At 38.5% G+C, this 18,387-nt stretch overlaps 2 protein-coding genes across 2 annotated transcripts; both read right to left on the bottom strand.

The window, feature by feature from the left end:
• Positions 1-322: 322 nt before the first annotated feature.
• Positions 323-4,664, bottom strand: pglyrp5 (peptidoglycan recognition protein 5). Its single transcript, XM_051958116.1, has 4 exons — positions 2,100-4,664; positions 1,809-2,004; positions 1,544-1,662; positions 323-952 (listed from the first exon to the last, which is right to left on the bottom strand). Exons 1-4 carry the CDS (start codon positions 2,110-2,112, stop codon positions 780-782), a joined length of 501 nt encoding a protein of 166 aa, XP_051814076.1. The 5' UTR covers positions 2,113-4,664; the 3' UTR covers positions 323-779.
• A 116-nt stretch (positions 4,665-4,780) lies between these two features.
• Positions 4,781-9,747, bottom strand: polr2i (RNA polymerase II subunit I). Its single transcript, XM_022190366.2, has 6 exons — positions 9,572-9,747; positions 9,365-9,419; positions 6,975-7,048; positions 5,982-6,056; positions 5,755-5,806; positions 4,781-5,132 (listed from the first exon to the last, which is right to left on the bottom strand). The coding sequence occupies exons 1-6, from the start codon at positions 9,631-9,633 to the stop codon at positions 5,070-5,072; spliced, it is 381 nt and encodes a 126-aa protein (XP_022046058.1). The 5' UTR covers positions 9,634-9,747; the 3' UTR covers positions 4,781-5,069.
• Between the last annotated feature and the right edge of the window lie 8,640 nt (positions 9,748-18,387).

The following is an 18,387-nucleotide window of genomic DNA, read 5'->3' as shown; positions in this document are numbered from 1 at the left end:
GCAACAACGACACAGCAACAACAAATGCACAAACACTATTTAAGTTCAAAACTATTCAAATTTACATCAGTCTTAAGCACATTTATATTATATTAAAATTGGAAATAGCTTTTTAAATTTGGCTTGAAGTTAACTTGAAGTTACTGGCATCTTCAAACAGCAGTCAGATAGCCTTTCCTTGTGGCTTCTGCAGCAGAGGGCAAGCAAAAAAGAGCATTCCTTGCACACGTGACAAACAAACAAAAAATGAACCAATAATCACGTTATTATTGATATGTGGTATTTTTCCCCCAAATGACCAGAAATACCGCATTTAAACAGGTTAAATTCATGGGAGTGTTTATTTTCACCACAAACCAAGTTTTGTTCAGTAAAATGTAATTCACTCTTATAATATTTCACTTTTAAATTCAGTCAAATAATAAGTAACAGATACTTTAACACAACCTATGGGTTTTAGTGTTACAGTGTCAGTGTGTAAACTTTGCATTTTGCACTAACAGATTGCTGAATCTATCGACCTCATTCCATCTGATGGCTCCCTCTGCTGTAAGAGAAACTTCTGACAGGCTGCGAGCACAAAAGAAGAAATACACGCTAAAAATATATATACAAAAAAGAAATTGGACAGTTAGTGTTTAATCTATAAAGCTTCTATACCCTATCACCCTGTTTATTCCATACCTAGGACGAAGAAGGTGCTGGTGAAGATTTGTGCACAAATGAAAGCAGAGAAAGAATTTCCCTTTTACACTATTCTGAGAAATCTGCTATGAGTGTCATGTTCCCTTTAGTTGTGGAATCGCAGCGTAAAGCTTTTCTCCTGGACATTCTGTCGATCCGAGATCTCTGTGCCCAAACAGGCCAAAGCCTGGTGCTATGAAGGCCTCAGAAACCCCAGCCTGCAGCAGCTCTTTGACAGACTTTATTGCCTCTTTGCTTGGAGCCTCATCTGAAATCAAAAGAGGTAGCATTATCATTATATGCTGTATGATGTATTTCCAATATGCACACTACCATTTAAAAGTTTGGGGTCACTTAGAAATGTCCTTATTTTTGAAAGAAAGCAGTTCTTTTGATGAAGATAACAATCAGAAATACAGTATAGACATTATTAACGTGGTAATTGACTATTCTAGCTGGAAACGGCTGATTTTTAACCCTTTGATGTGCAGTGTGGGTCCCCATTTTCCACTGGATTTGTGTCTCTTTTGACCCATGCTGTGCATCAAAGGGTTAATGAAATATCTACATAGAGGTACAGAGGAACATTTCCAGCAACCATCACTCCTGTGTTCTAATGCTACATTGTGCTAGCTAATGGTGTTGAAAGGCTGATTGTTGATTAGAAAAACCCTTGTGCAGTTATGATAGCACGTGAAGAAAAGTGCGAGTTTTCATGGAAAACATGGAATGGCCTGGGCAAGCCATTTTAAACGGTTGTGTTTATCACAGACTTCACAACTGCAGCCTTCAGCCCTGTTTTGATACTCCTACCAATATGCTCCTATTGTTCCACAACACACACAAAAAAAATGCTTACTGTTGAAATTGCCCATGAAGGCGATCCCCAGTGAGTCATGGTTGTGGCCTCTGGCGTGTGCTCCTACCACGCCCCAGCCACGGCCTTCATACACAGTGCCATCTCCTCCGACCAGAAAACTCAAAACACACAGATGCCACGTTTGTTTGAGTATAATACAGCTTTGATAAACGGCAGCAGAAGGAATATGTCAACTTTGCACACCTAAAACAGCAAACTCCAAAGTGGCATTTGTTTGCAATCATGCAGTAACAGAGGTACTTACTTATATCCAATATCATCGAAGCCTTTTTTGCTCATATGCTCTCTCTGAATGCTGGCGACGCGGGCCTTACACTCGTCCAGGCCTGTGCAGCTCGGCAGGGCAGTGTGGTGAATCACAATTTTCCCAGCTGGACTTGTTAAATTCTCCTTGTCTTTGGGTTCAGCTGCTCCCCACTGCTGCCTTGAAACAACCTTCACTGTAAAGAATATTCAGTATTATAAGCTGGCTTAAGTCACATTCGAAAGAGTAAGCAGTGATGACTAGTATGTGTAAAGCTGTTTGTTTTCATACCTTTCAAGTCCATAACTCCACTCTCACACAGGTTGCTGGCTGTGATGACTGACCTGCAGCAGACTGTGCAGGTCCTTTATCAGCGGCCCGCTTTGGGAGGTGTGGTCACGGGAAGAACACCTTCCTCGTTCTTTGTTGTTCGCATGTGATGGGATGTCACCCCAATTACCACACAAGCAATTTCCAGCTCTACTTGTTTGCTATGTAACTGTATAAAATTGCCCAACCCACAGTTTGGAATATACATGTCTGAAAAAGGAGGAAGTGGATACAAATATTGCCAGAAAATTGCGTACAGGAAAGCAGTGGCAGTTTCTTTCACACAGATCAGGCATGACTACTTCAAAATGATGTTAAAGTTGCGGGAGGTCAAAGAGGAAATCAGTAGTGCCCGTTTTGTGATATCAAGCGGATACTTTTCCAGTAGGAGGAAACTAGGCAACAAGCGGTATCACCTTCATATGAATAAACTGTCTGAAAACTGAGGGGCCAAGTGAATAATGTCTGCTCGTTTCAGCACATCTACTACCATCTACTAATTTGTTTTTCTGATCGGAATAGCAGAATTAAAAAGCTGCAGCATACATTCTTCTAACAGAAAAACTGTAAATGCAAATATAAAGCCTTTAAATCATTATCAGAAGACTATGTGTCCATCTGTGTCTGCAATGAGACAAAGAGATTTGATATTATCTGTTGTGCAGAGATGATAGTTGTGATTTTGTGCCTGTATTTTGTGCTTGGGCCTCATAGAGAGTTTGCCAAAGTGCTACTGCTGTGGTAGAATGAGACTGGGTAAAAGTAAAAAGTTACACAGGTCTGTTAATGTTCAATAATGAGTAAAAAGACAAGAAGCAGAACAGAGAGAGCATCTTAGATAAAATATATAAAGTTACATGACCTATATCGTGACGTCAGCATTCATAGTGTGGGACTGGAAAACCATGGCATCAGTGTGGCCACAGCTAGGAAGTAAAATGCTGGAAACAACAGTTTAGAAACTACACCAAACTGCAAATAACTCATTTCACAATAAGTTGCATTCCAGAAGGACTGTAGAGTGCTTTAAACGTAACATAAAGATAGATTTTTCTGTATATATTTGACTTACACAGATACAGTATCTGTGTCATCAACAAACTTACTTTTTTTTTTTTACCCACAAAAGCAGTCAGTTTGACACACTAACAAGTGTCTTTCATTTATTTGTCTTTCAAGAAAGACAAATAACTGTGCAAAATTGCATTTTAGAGTGAGATGTGATGATAATCTGGGTACAGCGGTTTAGCCACAAAAGATATCATCATGTCCTTCTTAGTTAACTTATTTACAGTCGAATGAATCATCTGACTGAGTCATCATCAGTTTCCCAATACAGTGATTCACTGATTTTACACATCAAAGTCTGTTGGCTGGTTTTGGGGAGTTCTACTATAAATGCGGAAAAAAATGCACAAAGAAGGAAGAATATTGTGTCCAGAGGGTGGGTTCTGCTTATCACCATTGCTTGGTTACTAGGGTCACGTGTTTTTGTGAAACTAGAGGATTATTTCTGCTTGTGTAGTCTTGTGTCAGTTATTGTGAAAGCAAGGAGTATTGAGGAATGTTTAATTTAGAATAAAGACTCCCACTGATGAAAATCATGTTTTTCACCCTGTTAACACGTCCATATGATGTTCTCTGAGTGCTAGTAAACATTATGAGTGCAATAAGCTAACAGCACCATGGCAGGGCATTTCTGCCTTCAAACGGCAGCGTACTAAAGTCAGCCTCAGAAACACAGATTCAGACTTCAGGTGTAACTACAATATTATAACTTGCCATTGTAGAGCACAGAGTAGTTTTACAGTGTTTGAGCAGAGTCACAGGTGAGCTGGAGTGGTTAAGTTGCAGTGAGTCAGGAGGGTTGAGCGGAAACATAGGCAGGGTCCTCATAGATCTATGCATTCTGGATCTGGAGGAGGCAACAATGCTGAGTTACAGCTGTGCCATTTTAAAGCAGGGACTATGTTCATGGACTGAATATGTACAAGACAAATGTGTAGGGGTTTAACCAGTGACCTTAAGGGAGATGGATTTCTTCCCTGTTTCTTCACTAAAATATCCATGGTAGTAAGGAAAAGAAGAGCTTTCAGACTGCAACATAAAGCCCTGTGCAGATTTAGTGATATAACAGTTATTAGGCAAAATACAAATATATTCAGGAAACTTCTCGAGTTGATTTAAGTGCATATAACTCTTACATAACCATTTCTCTTCATATTAGGATTGTATTCTGATGCTATATTTATGCATTACTCAGCCCAAATGTTAGCTTTACGATAAAAAAAAAAATTCTCATGTATGTGCAACTTCCAGTAGCTCTCTGATTTCACTATCAGACAACACTGCCTTGTCATTGGCTGTTGCTGTGACAAACATCCTTCTGAAAATATACCCAAGCAATGTGGATATTCCAGTCAGATGTTTCTCTTAGTCATTTTTTTCCCTCTTGTGTAAATTCCACATCATTCTGGAGCATTACTAAATCATTTGCAGGTGACAGATATATCTGTGGGGTGGACAGTGAGGCTATCTTCTTTCTTTGTCTTTTGGCAGACATCATCAGTAATATGTAAATTCATGAGAACAGTTTTAGTAATTATATGTTGAATAAAACATCTTAGTAAAGACTCAAGAGATGTTACAAAAAACTTGATTCCTTTAATCTAACAATACACATTTGAAAATGAAAATTTCTAAAAAAAACAAACAAAAAAACCATATTCACAAATAATGACAGGTACGAGCCACCATACAAAGATGATAAATGGGTCGGCAGTGCTGCTGTCACTCTACTCACAGTTCTCTGTGTGTTTGTATGGGATTCTTACTTCCATGACTCTAGTTGAGCTGCAGCTAGCAATATTTTTTGTGAACAGCAACACTGTAGATGCAAATGCTGGACCTCTTCTTTATCATCACCAGCTTCTACTCTGTCCACCGGTGTCCACAGTGGGGAGCCGTGCACACGTAGTACAGTCGCATAGCATCCTGGGTACAACAGAACACAACATGTGACAAGGTGTGTTGGATTTTTAGCTTTCCTTAATTGAGTAATTCCTCAATCCAAACATTTCTGTACTAGAGATGCAACTAAAATGTATTTGCAGTCATGAGTCATTTCTTAATTAGTCAGTTGATGACTAACAGTCTAAAATTCCAATGCGGTTGGTTTAATATCAAACATGACTGAACAGTAAATCCTGCCTTTTGAAAAGCTGGAACCTCAGGACATGTGAAGGATTTTTGGCTTTAAAATGGCAAAAAAAAAAAAAGCAACAAAGAATTAACTTTCAAATAATTGCAGATATTTTTTTTGCCTGTGAAATCAACTATCTGAGCTCTATTTTGGACAAGAGGATACTTCTACACTGATTTTGAATGCTGTGTTTGAGGGACAGTATTCAGCTGTGGTTTTTAGGTCTGTCTCTTGGCTGAAAAATGGCTTTAATTCACAATCATGCACAATATTGCACACTACTGTTACTGTTCCGTTATGACTTCCTGCTGACCACAGAAGATTGTAAATAGTAACTGGTAAAAAATATTCACTGGAAAATAATTTTAAGACTGAAGGCCGTGTATGCAGTATTTCATTAACAACAATCCTTACCTCAGCCTTCATGCTGTGAGACTGGAAGAACACTGCCTCCTTGTGACCACATCTGAGAAGAGACACGGTGCAAGCACAAGGTTAGAAAATACCTGCTACAATCACAGTCACTCAACAAAGGTGTCACAAAAATACATAGACACAAAAAAGGAGTTCTTAAACACAGACAACAATCAAGAGGTGTCCATAGAGAATGAGTGAGGTCAACACGATGTGGTGAAACTTACTTGGGACAGGGGTGGTCCTCTGTTCTTGGCAGTGTTGGATCCTGAGACACATCGGCGATGATTTGTGTCAGTTCACTGGAGAGAAACGGAAGTAAAACGGTCCTGAAATTTAGGCCTCAAATGACTGATATTACATACAACTTTACTGTAATACTCTAGGACTGTGGGCAACACAAACAGTGCAATATTGCAAATGTTTTCCACAAATTGTAGCAACTTTGTGCGGTCTGAACGTGCCAATGTACCAAAAGAGTCTGTGTCAATGATCATTTGGTTGCTATCAAAAGTGCTGTAGGGGTCGAATTGTGAGCTGGTCACATGTTGAAGTGGGGATGAATGTGAGCCAAAACAACAACACTGCTGAGATCAAAAAGTAACCAGTGTTATGCTACTCCTGGTGCAGTGGTTATATGCCCATCCTGCAGTAGTATACTGCTTGAAATTTAATGACCTACAAGAATTTCCACTGGCGGAACCGGTTTGATATTGACTGGCTACACTTTACATTTATATTTCTACCGTTATTGAAAATGTGATGCATAAAAATGAGCAACAATAACTGTATCAAGCTGTTGGATACATGGTTTTTGGAACATTTGACTGTAAAGACAGTGTATATATACTTGTCAATGCAGGAGGTGCTTATATCTGAGTTAGAGTGCCCCTATAAACTGTAACAGAAAAATGGCACATATCAGTGTGTAATAGCATTGATAAAAAGTCTGCTGCAGGATCTAGAGTTGTATGTCAGTAAAAAAATGGGATGTAAATGGTTGCAGGCTAAGTGACAGCATGTCTGGTAAATAATACAAATTTAAAAATCTAATCTATATTATTATCTATAAGATACCAAATACATCACTGTAAAACTGTCATATACCACTATACCAGAAGAGGCATACCACTGGCCATTTTCAATCTCAGTATCTCTCAAAAACAGAGGAATTTATGAGGCAACATGTTGACAGTTAAGGTGGCTCTGTGGTTACTTACTCAACCTCGTGGGTGATCTTGTTGACATAGATGCAGCTGTTGTCTGCTTCTTGTTGGTAGTCACAGTTCCTGCACTGTAGATTGGAAAATAGTTAAAGATAATTTTAAAGTATTCAGCAAAATTATTACAGGAATACAATGAAAATGATAACAGACAATTTCTTTAACCAAGGCTAAAAGATGAAGCAAAAACTGAGTATCACATGAGGTCTAACTTTGTCCATGGAAATATGTTACATCAATGTACCAATCAGAAAGTCTGCACTCCATGAAAGCGACAAACTCATCCTTCTAATGGACTGAAATTGGTACATGGGTTACATTGCTCTTTATAATTTCAAAACTCCTTTGTAATACTGTGTTCAACCTTGCAATTTTGGAAATATATTTATGATCATTTTTATCATTCAGAGGATTGAATGATTCTTCATATACCGAAGATGCTTAAAAAAATAAATTCTTTTCTATTTTCAGACATTATCAGCAAGTTAACTTATGTGAAATGAGTGCAAAATGAGGGAAGTTTGACATAACTATTTTTTTTGGCATTTAGCTTGCTCAACAAACCTTTCTTTGCTTTTGTAAACCCAGATTTTCTTTATCAGGCTCAGCGCGGTGTCCTTACAAGATAAGGTGTTCGATGCATTTGACTGTTCTAATGCACAAAATGAACAGATGCCTAATTCAGCCCAGAGAAACAGGCTGTTATAATGGCGAGCTACTAAGAAAAATGTATTTTTGGCAAAAAGCGCTGTTATTTCAAATAAGGCCACAGTGGAATGTTGGTAGAAAACTGTGTGTATGTGAATACACATTTTACTACTCAGGGCACCGTCAATGTTTGAAACGGATTTCAAAGATAAGAGCTGAAAACTTTTAATTTTATATATTTAAACAGGACACGCAAGAAGACAATGTCCCATAATGACAGCATGGCGGCAATCACTATAGTTTTGGCCACAATGTATGTTTAGTGTGATATTTATTGTTGTCATTTTATTTTGTTGTTACTGTTTTATTGCACTTTTACGGTTTTATTTTGATTTTACTTTTTCAAAATAAAACAAAAACATTTTCTTTCATTTGTTTTTTATTGTGAATGCTTGTGCAAGCTGCTGCATAACAAATCGCCCTTCAACGGAACAAATAATAAAGTTAAGATCAGAATAAAATTGCGTTTAATGATTGAATAGCCTCTTTTATAAATACCAAAAGACTACTCGAACTCCTAATTTATGTTCTGTTTGCTGCATAGAGTAGTGGCAGACGGTGCTTGTTACAGTCAATTTAATTGGAAACTTCAAATATAACCTCCTCCTGAGCAGGTTGCATGTGCAGCATAAACTACTATGATTATCTAGTGAGGTTAAAGACCTGCTATTTGCAAACCTGAAAACATGTTTGTAACTCTTAAAGACAGTTCAAGTATTTTAAGTTTTCATTTTACTTTGTAAATACATTCACATGGTGTTTTATAAATGCTAGGAGACCCATCACAAGCAGTCTTAGCAGCCACCACCATACCTGAGCATTTTTTTTTTCAAACTGCCTCATAAAGTCTGTCTCAAACACATGGATTCAGGACTCTGAGGTTTTATATGTTGGTAAACCAATGGAAGGGTTTGGCTTTCTGTATCAATATCATTCTTTAGAACTGGTTTCCGATTTGAAAAGGTTTGGCTGAATTACTTGAAGATTAGTTTTACAGTATATGAGCAGAACTATAAGTAAGCTGGTGTGGTCGAGCTACAGTGAGCAAAGAGGAGACTTCTTAGATCTCCACTCTCTATAGGAAGCAACAGTGTAGAGTTGCGTTCAACCGTTTTAAGTCAGAAAGGGATTATTTTCATGCAAAAATATGTAGAAAATATAACTGTAATACGCAAAGATGTTTTTTAAGGGCTTAATCAGTTAACAGAGCTGGACTTCCAACCCACCTGTAACGAACAGACTAACCTGGCGTGATAGTGCACTCCTCAGTTCCCTGGTGTGACATATAGTCAGGTCTATAAATTAAAACGGTGGAGGGCACATAAAATAAACTTAACATCTCTATTAGCCTAAATATAGAAGCGTTTCATGAGCAATTTCAAGTGCAGTTACTCAAAGGTAGGCAGTTTCCTTTACGTCTTCATAAGATAGAACCCAGCTAGACTGTAATTTACTACACCGTTAACCTGATTTTGATGCAAATACCCTCAAATTAAAGGTGAAAGTCTGCACTCAAAGCACATGTGGATTCTTTCATTTCAAATCTACTGTGGCGATGTACAGAGCCAAAAGGCTGAAAATTGTGTCAATGTCCAGATATTTACGGACCTGACTGTAAATATACGCTCACTGACACAACATGGACACAAACTGAAGCTAACTTGCAACCAGATACTTACCGCATACAGCAGGATGCGATTCTCCTTGTCTTCTTTAGGGTATAACATGTTATTACTGGAAAACAAAGACAACATGTTTAATGGGTTCTCATTTCTTTAAAGCGGACGTACCTATTTGATAGGACAGCTACGTTAACGTGTGTAACTTTAACACGCTGCTAGCAAGCTAGGTTAACTTATCTAACCTATATACTTCCAAAGACTCACCATTCTTGACAAAATCGTATCCCAACAAACCCTGGCTCGTAGTTTCCACCGTCCAAATCCATTGGAAGGAGCTATTTGTTGAAGACAAACCTGACAAATACAGCCAACGTTGCTGTCTGTTACTTTCTACCGGCGCTAAAGTCCCTGTCTGTTTGAAAACAGATCTACTGCGGCTGCGTGAACGACAACGGAAGTGAAGATTTGTGACGCAGCGCCCCACAGCTGTCGGAGGATAAAACGAACATTGACAGAAGTCTGCTATATTTGGTATGTAGCAGATTAAAATTACATTTAGGCAAATTTTATCATTTATTGATGCAAAATTACAAGGTTTTAATTGTTTATGCTTTATTCTGTAAGAAAACAACCAGCACAATTTTCACATTCATCTTGCATGAATGTAACTAGCATAAAAACAGTTATCATGTAGTGCTGGCTTGATATGCACCGATGGATTAATGACACCAATCTACAGTGCCGGATCTTAAATGTCATTAACTCAAACGAAACCCAGTAAACACAGTGTTGTTGTCTTCGGTTGCAAATATATCATTTCTACCAGGACCCCAAAGGTTCACCCACACAGCATCATATTTCAACAGTTTGACCACGCTGCTGGTACTGGCCACTTGGCTACATTTGTTAGGCAAAGAGGTGTGATACAGAGAAGCCACTGCCTCCCCATTCTTGTATATGGCACACTGTCCACGGCCGTACACAGACGCATGCACAGTGAAGTAATAGAGGCCATCCACGGGGCAGGTGAAGATGCCTGTTCCAGGATTGTAGCCATCTCTCTCATTCACCAGCACTTTGCGAAACTTGAGGACTCCAGAGTAACAGGGGTAGCTGTCTTCAACGTTTAACTTGGCTGTGAAGGCCACAGTGCCTAGAGTGACAGACATTGTGATAATCAGAATAAGAAGCTTGTGTTGTGTTTGTCTCTGATCATGCATCCATGGCTCCACTCAGTCATGTTTTAGTGCAGTTATGGGTTTTATGAAAATTACTGAGATGGACACAGGGATACATGGTATATTTCACTTCTCGCACATGGACATTACCCTCCAGCACAATTTTTTTCACCCACCTTCATTACAAGAAAAACTGCAGTTCTTGCCAACATAAATTAATTTTGCTACTACTGACTAATCGTGCACGTTTTTTAAAAGATGCTTTACTCTTGTTTAAGCCTCAGTATTGTTAATGGAACATTATTCAAACAACCACCGGTCAATTAATTCTAGAACAAATGCTGATAGCCCAAATTCTGTACACGTAACAAAATTATTAATCTTTTACACATTTCTATGTATATGTTTCCTGTTAAGAGCCAGAATGAGGTGGGAGCTGATGTAAGACAGTGACATATGACTCTCTTCAGCAATTACATGATTTTTACTTCTTACCATGATTACAGTACAGTACCAACCTGTTTACTATATTTATTATATACAGTTTGTCTGCCTCTTTCCTATTTAAAACGTATGTCTGTAAAATGCTGGCAAAAAATTGTCATGGAGGATCTAAAGAAGTTTGCTTATTACCTGATGGAGAAGAGCTGTCTCCACGCCCGGGGACGTAAGTCATGATTTAAGCTAGTGATGTTGTTGTGCAAGTCTGTTTTAAATAAGTAAAAAAATAAATCCATAATAATGATTTGGTGGTTTCAGTACAAGGACTGTAAGCAGTGATGTGGCAGACTAGACAACAATGATGGATATAATACAAAAAATGCATTATGAGTACACCTTAAAGATGTTTACACTGAGTACCATAATGTACCTTTACCTGGATTGCTCTACATTATTCTAATCAGTGCAAAAATAAGTACGTAGTTAAAATCTAAGGCAAACACTTTAAGAATCACTTGCACATTTATTCAACTATTTGTGGTTATTTTGATACGAAAAATATATATCTAACACTATAGCAAAGAACTTCCTACCTGTTCCTGCAACAGAATGCCACAAATGTCACAAAGACAAGCAGAGACACAGACTGAAGTTGTCCTTCTGGTTTGCATGTAAAACCTGTTTGTTCAACTTGAAAGCTTCCCCTCCAAAAAACACACGTGAGATTTTTACTTTCTGTGAGATCTGTATTTGGTTTTTAGCATTAAAGATCATTCATGGCTAAAATGTTGTATAAAGACAATTAAAATCTCAAGTAAAACAAGATGACATGGTCATCAATATCCCCCGCCACATGTGATGTCTATGAGTCTATATCCAAAATAGTGATAAAGGGCCATAACTCTGTTAAATATTATCGCACAGGTCTCATTTTCGAACTTGATCAAGGTGTCCATGGTGTGAAGCTACACACTAAATTGTTATCTGTAAAATTAAATGTTCACTCATATTGTGTGCATCTCCTGGGGGCTAAGCCCCCCTGTCCTGAAAACCTAGTGCCGCCCCTGCAGCAGTTTACAGCTTGTCAGCTGCAGTCGCGCTCTGTCGCTAATTACGGGCTAACCGTGAGTGCGAGCTCAAAAGTAACCGGATGGTGAGTGGCAGGATGAGTCACGGAAGAGGTCGGTATATTTAATGTTGCTGTAGAGTGAAAAATGACCGAGAAACGGCAGTTTTAAAATCGCTGTGTGTGAAGCAGCACAAGGCATAAATTTGCATTGAGCCTTATGGAGGGCGATTCAGGTTTCCACGTCAATTAAGGGCTGGCGCGTGACGTAACAATGTGCCAAGTGAACAATGTCGGACTCATATGAATGTAGAGAGTCTTTACTATAGTCTGTGAAAGGATTGTCCTTGTAGTATGTACCGTTTGGCCAGGATGGCGATTTAAGTAAAAAAAAAAAAAAAACGGACAGATTTTGTCCCTCTTCACACTCTAGCACCAGAGGAGAACATGCTCTAACATGGGATTTTTTTGCTCAACCTAGGGGTTTTTGGAGGCTCCTGTATGGAAAACCATAAATCCCACCGTCACAATATGTACATGCCTGAAAAGAAAAGAGTTGGGGCTTTTTTAAAGACTAAAATGAAGTCTGTAGGTGAAAGTATGGCGAAGCAGTAGCGTTTGGAAAACAGTGCATGACATGGTCATCAACATCCCCCGCCACATGTGATGTCTATGAGTCTATATCCAAAATAGTGATAAAGGGCCATAACTGTGTTAAATATTATGGCACAGGTCTCATTTTCGAACTCGATCAAGGTGTCCATGGTGTGAAGCTACACACTAAATTTCGTAATCCTAGCTGTAATAGTTTCCGAGAAAAGCTGTCCCCTTCATCTAGGACGCACGGATGGACGGACGGACGTACGGACGGACGGAGGCCAAACCTATATCCCCCTTTTCCACTTCGTGGAGGCGGGGGATAATAATAAAAACAGGAATTGAACAGCAATTAAAAAAATATAAGAACTACTCATATTGATAACCTGCACTGTACATCCATACAGATGACAGCAGGACAACACAGCAGACCACCTTTGATAATACTAGATTTTGTGCACTAACATAAATTAAACTGCACCTTTTGAACCAGTCAGAGAAGTCCAATGTTCTAGTTTTGTAAAGTAATGCATCAACATCATGCTAAAATGCAGACATTTTTGTTGTACCAGTTTAATATCCAAGTATGAAATTTTATTTAATTTCAGACAGTTAAAATTTAATCTAAGAAATTCATGTACTAGTAGCAAAAAATAGAGTATTGTATAAGGAAATAAAATTATGTGAGCTTTGTCTTAAATAAGCACAGTGAAGTTTATCATTGTCAATATCCCTCCTATAAATTAACCCAGACATTGTGGATTCATTTACTCACTTTGCTGCTGCAGAAGTGCTGTGCATTTTTTATTCCTTTCTTTAACATCCGCTGAAAAAAGGAAGACACGAGGTGTTTATCCGGTTTGTGTGTTTAGAGTCATGTAATGATTCAAAATGCTAAAGATAGTGTAAAGATTCAGATTCTTAAAATAAACTTGACTTTCACAACTTCTCAAGCAAGCCTGACTGACTGCTTTCCACATAGTTTTTATACAAATGTTAGGCAACACAACACAAAAATAAGTTTCATCTGTGATGTTTCACAACTTAGCAGAATGACAGCAACACTATATAGTCACTTTTTTAAAATGTTTTTTTCAGTATTATTTTTTGTATTTCTAAACAGACCACACTAACCCAGAATAAACAGATGTTCAAAAACAAGTTTTGCTGCTTTCCTCTTGTAAAAACCATAAATGTTATGAGCTCTTTGGTTTGCATCGTTGCACACAGCAGGACTGTGGTAGAGAACACATATAAGAACCAGGTCTACTGGAAAACAGCTTACATAAGTCATGTATTGTGTCTATACTGACAACATACACCATGAAGAAACAGATACATGATAATAACTTTGTGGTAGGTTTTGTGTTTGTACTAGTAAACATGGCATACCTTCATAAACTCATGATTTCAGAATTGGAAGCAGAAAAATTAACATGCAAAACATACAATCCAGAACAAGGCTACTATGTAAAAACCATCAGTTGCATTCTTCTGTATATTCACCTTATTGTTATCAGATCAGTTACATATTATACTTCATTTTGTAAACACAATTCAGATGAAACTCCTCTACCTCACCTACTTTATCATAATGACCATACATGGTATAAAGAACATGTTGACAATGTCTCTCTATACTAAATAAAAACAAACAAATCTCCTATCATTATCTTCTGTTGTGATGATCTCATGTTGACTATCACCTCATAACCTGACCTAAAACCTGTCTCCTTCACTGCATCATTTGAAACAAGCTGCATCATTACACAACACTAAATCATGACAAAAAAGAAACAAAACTTGTAAAGCATCTGCATACTGCTGCTTATACAGACCACTTGTCTGCAGTTATTCTAAACATTGGTGCGATACGGTAAAGACAGATTGAAAGTGGCAAGGCAAAGTTCTTCCAAAGGGCAGCTGAACTGCAGCATGACTACAAGTTCCAGGAACCCTGGGGCGATACGAGATGCTGTCAGCCAGTGGCGATTCTAGGATCAGAGGTTTAGGGCTGCTGAGCACCCAAAGGTGCCTGGCCAGGAAAGATAATTTTCCCTTTTTTGTACATTTTAATGCAATTTCATTCCCACATTTGTGAAAGAAAAGCATAACACTTTTTGAAAAAGTCTGTGACTAAACCATCCAATCTGATAAAGGCTATTTAAATGCTGAGTCACAGCAAAGGATCACAGAAGAAACATATCGCAAACCTAATTTCTGGGAAAAGACGACTCATTTAGATACAGCAGCTCATCAACATACACATAAACAGCATGTATGTTTCTGGAGTAAACCAGCCCCCTATACTGAGTACCAAAAACACTGAAAATGGACCTTGGACTTATTTTTTGACTTTCATTTGAAATGCGATGCACAGCATCTCTTTCCCTGGTCTGCTCTCTCTCATCTCCCAGAGTCTCTCACTGTTCTTTTTCTCCTTGTATAGTGAAATTAAGCAAAGAGTAAAGCATATAGATAATTAGGAAAATGTAATGAAGATGTCCTGTTTAGAATGAAGTCCAATGATATCTGTTAAGTGTGCTTCTGGAAAGCATTTAATGTGGGGCGAACACATAACCTCCATGACATATATGTAAAATTATATTGTGAATAGGATGTCTTAACAGTTGCTGTTTTGCATGCCACTATTCTCTTTGTTTTCTTACCTGGTTCTTCCTGACCTTGCACTCTCCTCTCCTTCGTCTTTTTCATCTTTCCCTCTTTGGACTGACAAATCATACACAAATAGATTGCATTCAACTAGACGAAAAATTGCATAAATATGAATACAATAACAATATGAATAAACACCGTCCTCTCTCTCTCTCTCTTTGTACTGTCAACCGAAAGGCAAATAACCAAACAATGTGTTTCATATCTAATAAGAGATATAAACTGATATATTGATCCAACTTACAACATTACTCATGATAGATCATTTGATCTTACATTCTTACCTGAACCTGGCTCTTATTTTCGAAAATACAATCTTATGTCCATGAAGAGGCTGGCTGTCTGTCTACACACACACACACACACACACACACACACACACACACACACACACACACACACACACACACACACACACACACAATAGGAGTTATAATGTTAATTAGCTAGTCAGTAGCACCTTGGCTTTAATATTAACACATGCACTGACACAACAGCTAGCTTGTCTCAGTCCAGTTCAAACAGACACTGACCACCTGGAATGTTTGCTAGCTAGAAAAATCGTCAGCTACAGTAACTCCTACCTAACAACATAAACAGTAACCTACAACTAACTGCAGCAAAAATGAGGACTTGTAATGATAATAATGTGTTGATATTGAGTGGTAGAAGTTAAGAATTGTGCCATATATCCTGGTTTAAACCAGATACTTAGACCTAGTGATGTTACGCTCGAGGCAGTTTGCTCGACACAGTTCCGAGCTTTTGAAGCGGAAGTGTTCCGAGATGGTGTTCGATATGTTTCGATCATGGTTTCGATCCCTGCTTCAGCACGCCCACAATCACGTGACTATCGAGAGCGAGGCCTCGTTACGTCACATCGCGTGTCGCGGTGTTTCGCGCGAACTTTGAAGGGGTGGGACACTTCAATCTGTCCAGGTCTCAAAAGGCATAGGGGTCTGATTCACTCCTCAAATTGTGGGTTTTTGAGAGGAGGAGATTACGCTAGTGCATTTGCTATTTGTCATTTTGAGAGAAGTTAGGGAGAGTATACATTTAGTTAGAATTTAGTTTAGATATATCTAGTTGCATTAAATACACACAGATACATACGCATAGATTGACACATACACAACACACATGCATTCATAGAAACACACTACACATATATCCACACAAACATACATATACATGATTTGTTAAAAAAAAAAAAAAAAAGGACATGCAATACAAAAAAAAATCTCTCAAAATTCAGGGGTGCTGGGATTTAATTTAGGGGTGTTTGAGCACCCCCAAAAATGGACTAGAAATGTCTATGCTGTCAGAGATATTCAGCTGGACTGTAAAAGCAATCATTCTTCCTGTAGTGGTGACAACAGAGCAGATTTAGACCATTAATAATTTAAATGAAAGAAAAAACTCACTTGGTGGATGGATGTCAGGAACAAGATTCTTAGTTTTCACGGTTTTGTAATCAAACTGTGGTATTCAGGATCAGTCAAGAAACATTTGTTGATATGAAAATATTATAGTGTATGGACTATAATAACTTAAGGTTATTGAAGCAAAAGCATCACCGCTTTTTAGTTTGAAGGTAGGCTCTATGATGATTTATGGGAACAGAAAACACTATTTTAACAGTAAAGTATGTTTTACAGACAGTTTCCACACCATTGTTTCTTTTATAAGTTTTATAATAATGCCTTTAACCAGCCATTTTGATGTGCAAAATGATGCATTTTTGGTTTTTCAGATTTTTTGCGTGTGTTTTGTGAGTTATTTATGGCATTATTGAGAGCACATCACTTCTGTTCAGTAACAGATCTGCAGCTGGACAGAGGCAGTGCTGCAATAAACTTCAAGTAAAATTTGACTGACCTTTACTGTCTAAAGGTGAGAGCTTTAAATGTCACAGAGAGGAGAAACAATGGACCAGAGTTCAGGACAAGAAATAAACTTAATTACAATAAATATTTACTAAAAATATAAAGGAACTAATAGCTCTACAGGAACTGACGTAAAGGCAAAACAGAAGTTAGCACTCTGGAGGGAGACACCTACTGGACTGGAGGCTAAATTACATGAGCAAAGACATACTGAATACAAACCCAAAGACTTCAGCTTACCAAAGCAATTATTATTTATTCAGACAGGAACTAATGACTTGGTAACACCAAGCTAGGAAAGTGATAAAGACTAGACTACACACCGTGTGGCAGAAGCAATAGGAGGAACAAACGCCAACATGCCCAAAGAGCAACACTAACAAAATACGCAAACACTGTGTTTGTGTAGGTTCTCAAGTCATGGTAATCATAGGAGCTTCAGTAGGAATCCGTAGGACTTCTCTTGTCGGTTCTTGAAGACATTTCACTCTCATCCAGGAGGCTTCTTCAGTTCTGACTAATGGGGAGTTACAGAATTTATAGTCAATCCATCTCACATGGCTAAAGGTGTGAATTGTGAAACTAGGGCAGATCCTGAGATGCCAAACTCAGTGAGTGGAAAGAGAAGGACTTGGTGGTTAACCGTATCAAGAGCTGCTGATGGAAGGATTCTGTTACAGATAGGGGTGCAGCCTTGGTAGAGTGACCCTGTTTAAAACCAGGCTGATTTGGGTCATACAAGTTGGTGTTGGAGAGGAAATCAGAGACTTGGTTGATGGCAGTTCATTTAGACAGAAAGGACAAGAGTGAAACTGGTCTGTAGTTTTCGACCTGGGCTGGGTCAAGTGTAGGGAGAGGGGGTGAGGGAATGTGGGTGGAGGAGGCATGCGGCATGGTGGAATGGCATCTAAGGCAGGTGGAGGGGCCAGGTGGTGATGATCCAGGATGGAATTTGGAAAAGGCCAGGAGTGTGGGTGACAGACTGAAGGTTCAGACAAAATCCAGGGAGAGCAGGCGAAGTTGGTCGAGAACTGAGGCACAAGAGACAACGGGTTAACACACAGGATAAACACATGAAGTAAGAGCAGAGCAATGACCTGAATTACACTACCTGGAGTAGTTCAACAGTCCTGTGAAGTAGTGGTCTGAGTTCTGCTTATATAGTAGAGGTAGTAAAGTTGCAAGTAGACCACTCCCTCCGACAGGTGGACTCATGCAGGTGATTATCCAATAGCC

This window comes from Acanthochromis polyacanthus, chromosome 13, assembly GCF_021347895.1.
Source record: "Acanthochromis polyacanthus isolate Apoly-LR-REF ecotype Palm Island chromosome 13, KAUST_Apoly_ChrSc, whole genome shotgun sequence".
NCBI lineage: Eukaryota > Metazoa > Chordata > Actinopteri > Pomacentridae > Acanthochromis > Acanthochromis polyacanthus.
The sequence above is the reverse complement of the archived record's forward strand: the minus strand, read 5'-3'. Positions and strand labels throughout refer to the sequence as shown.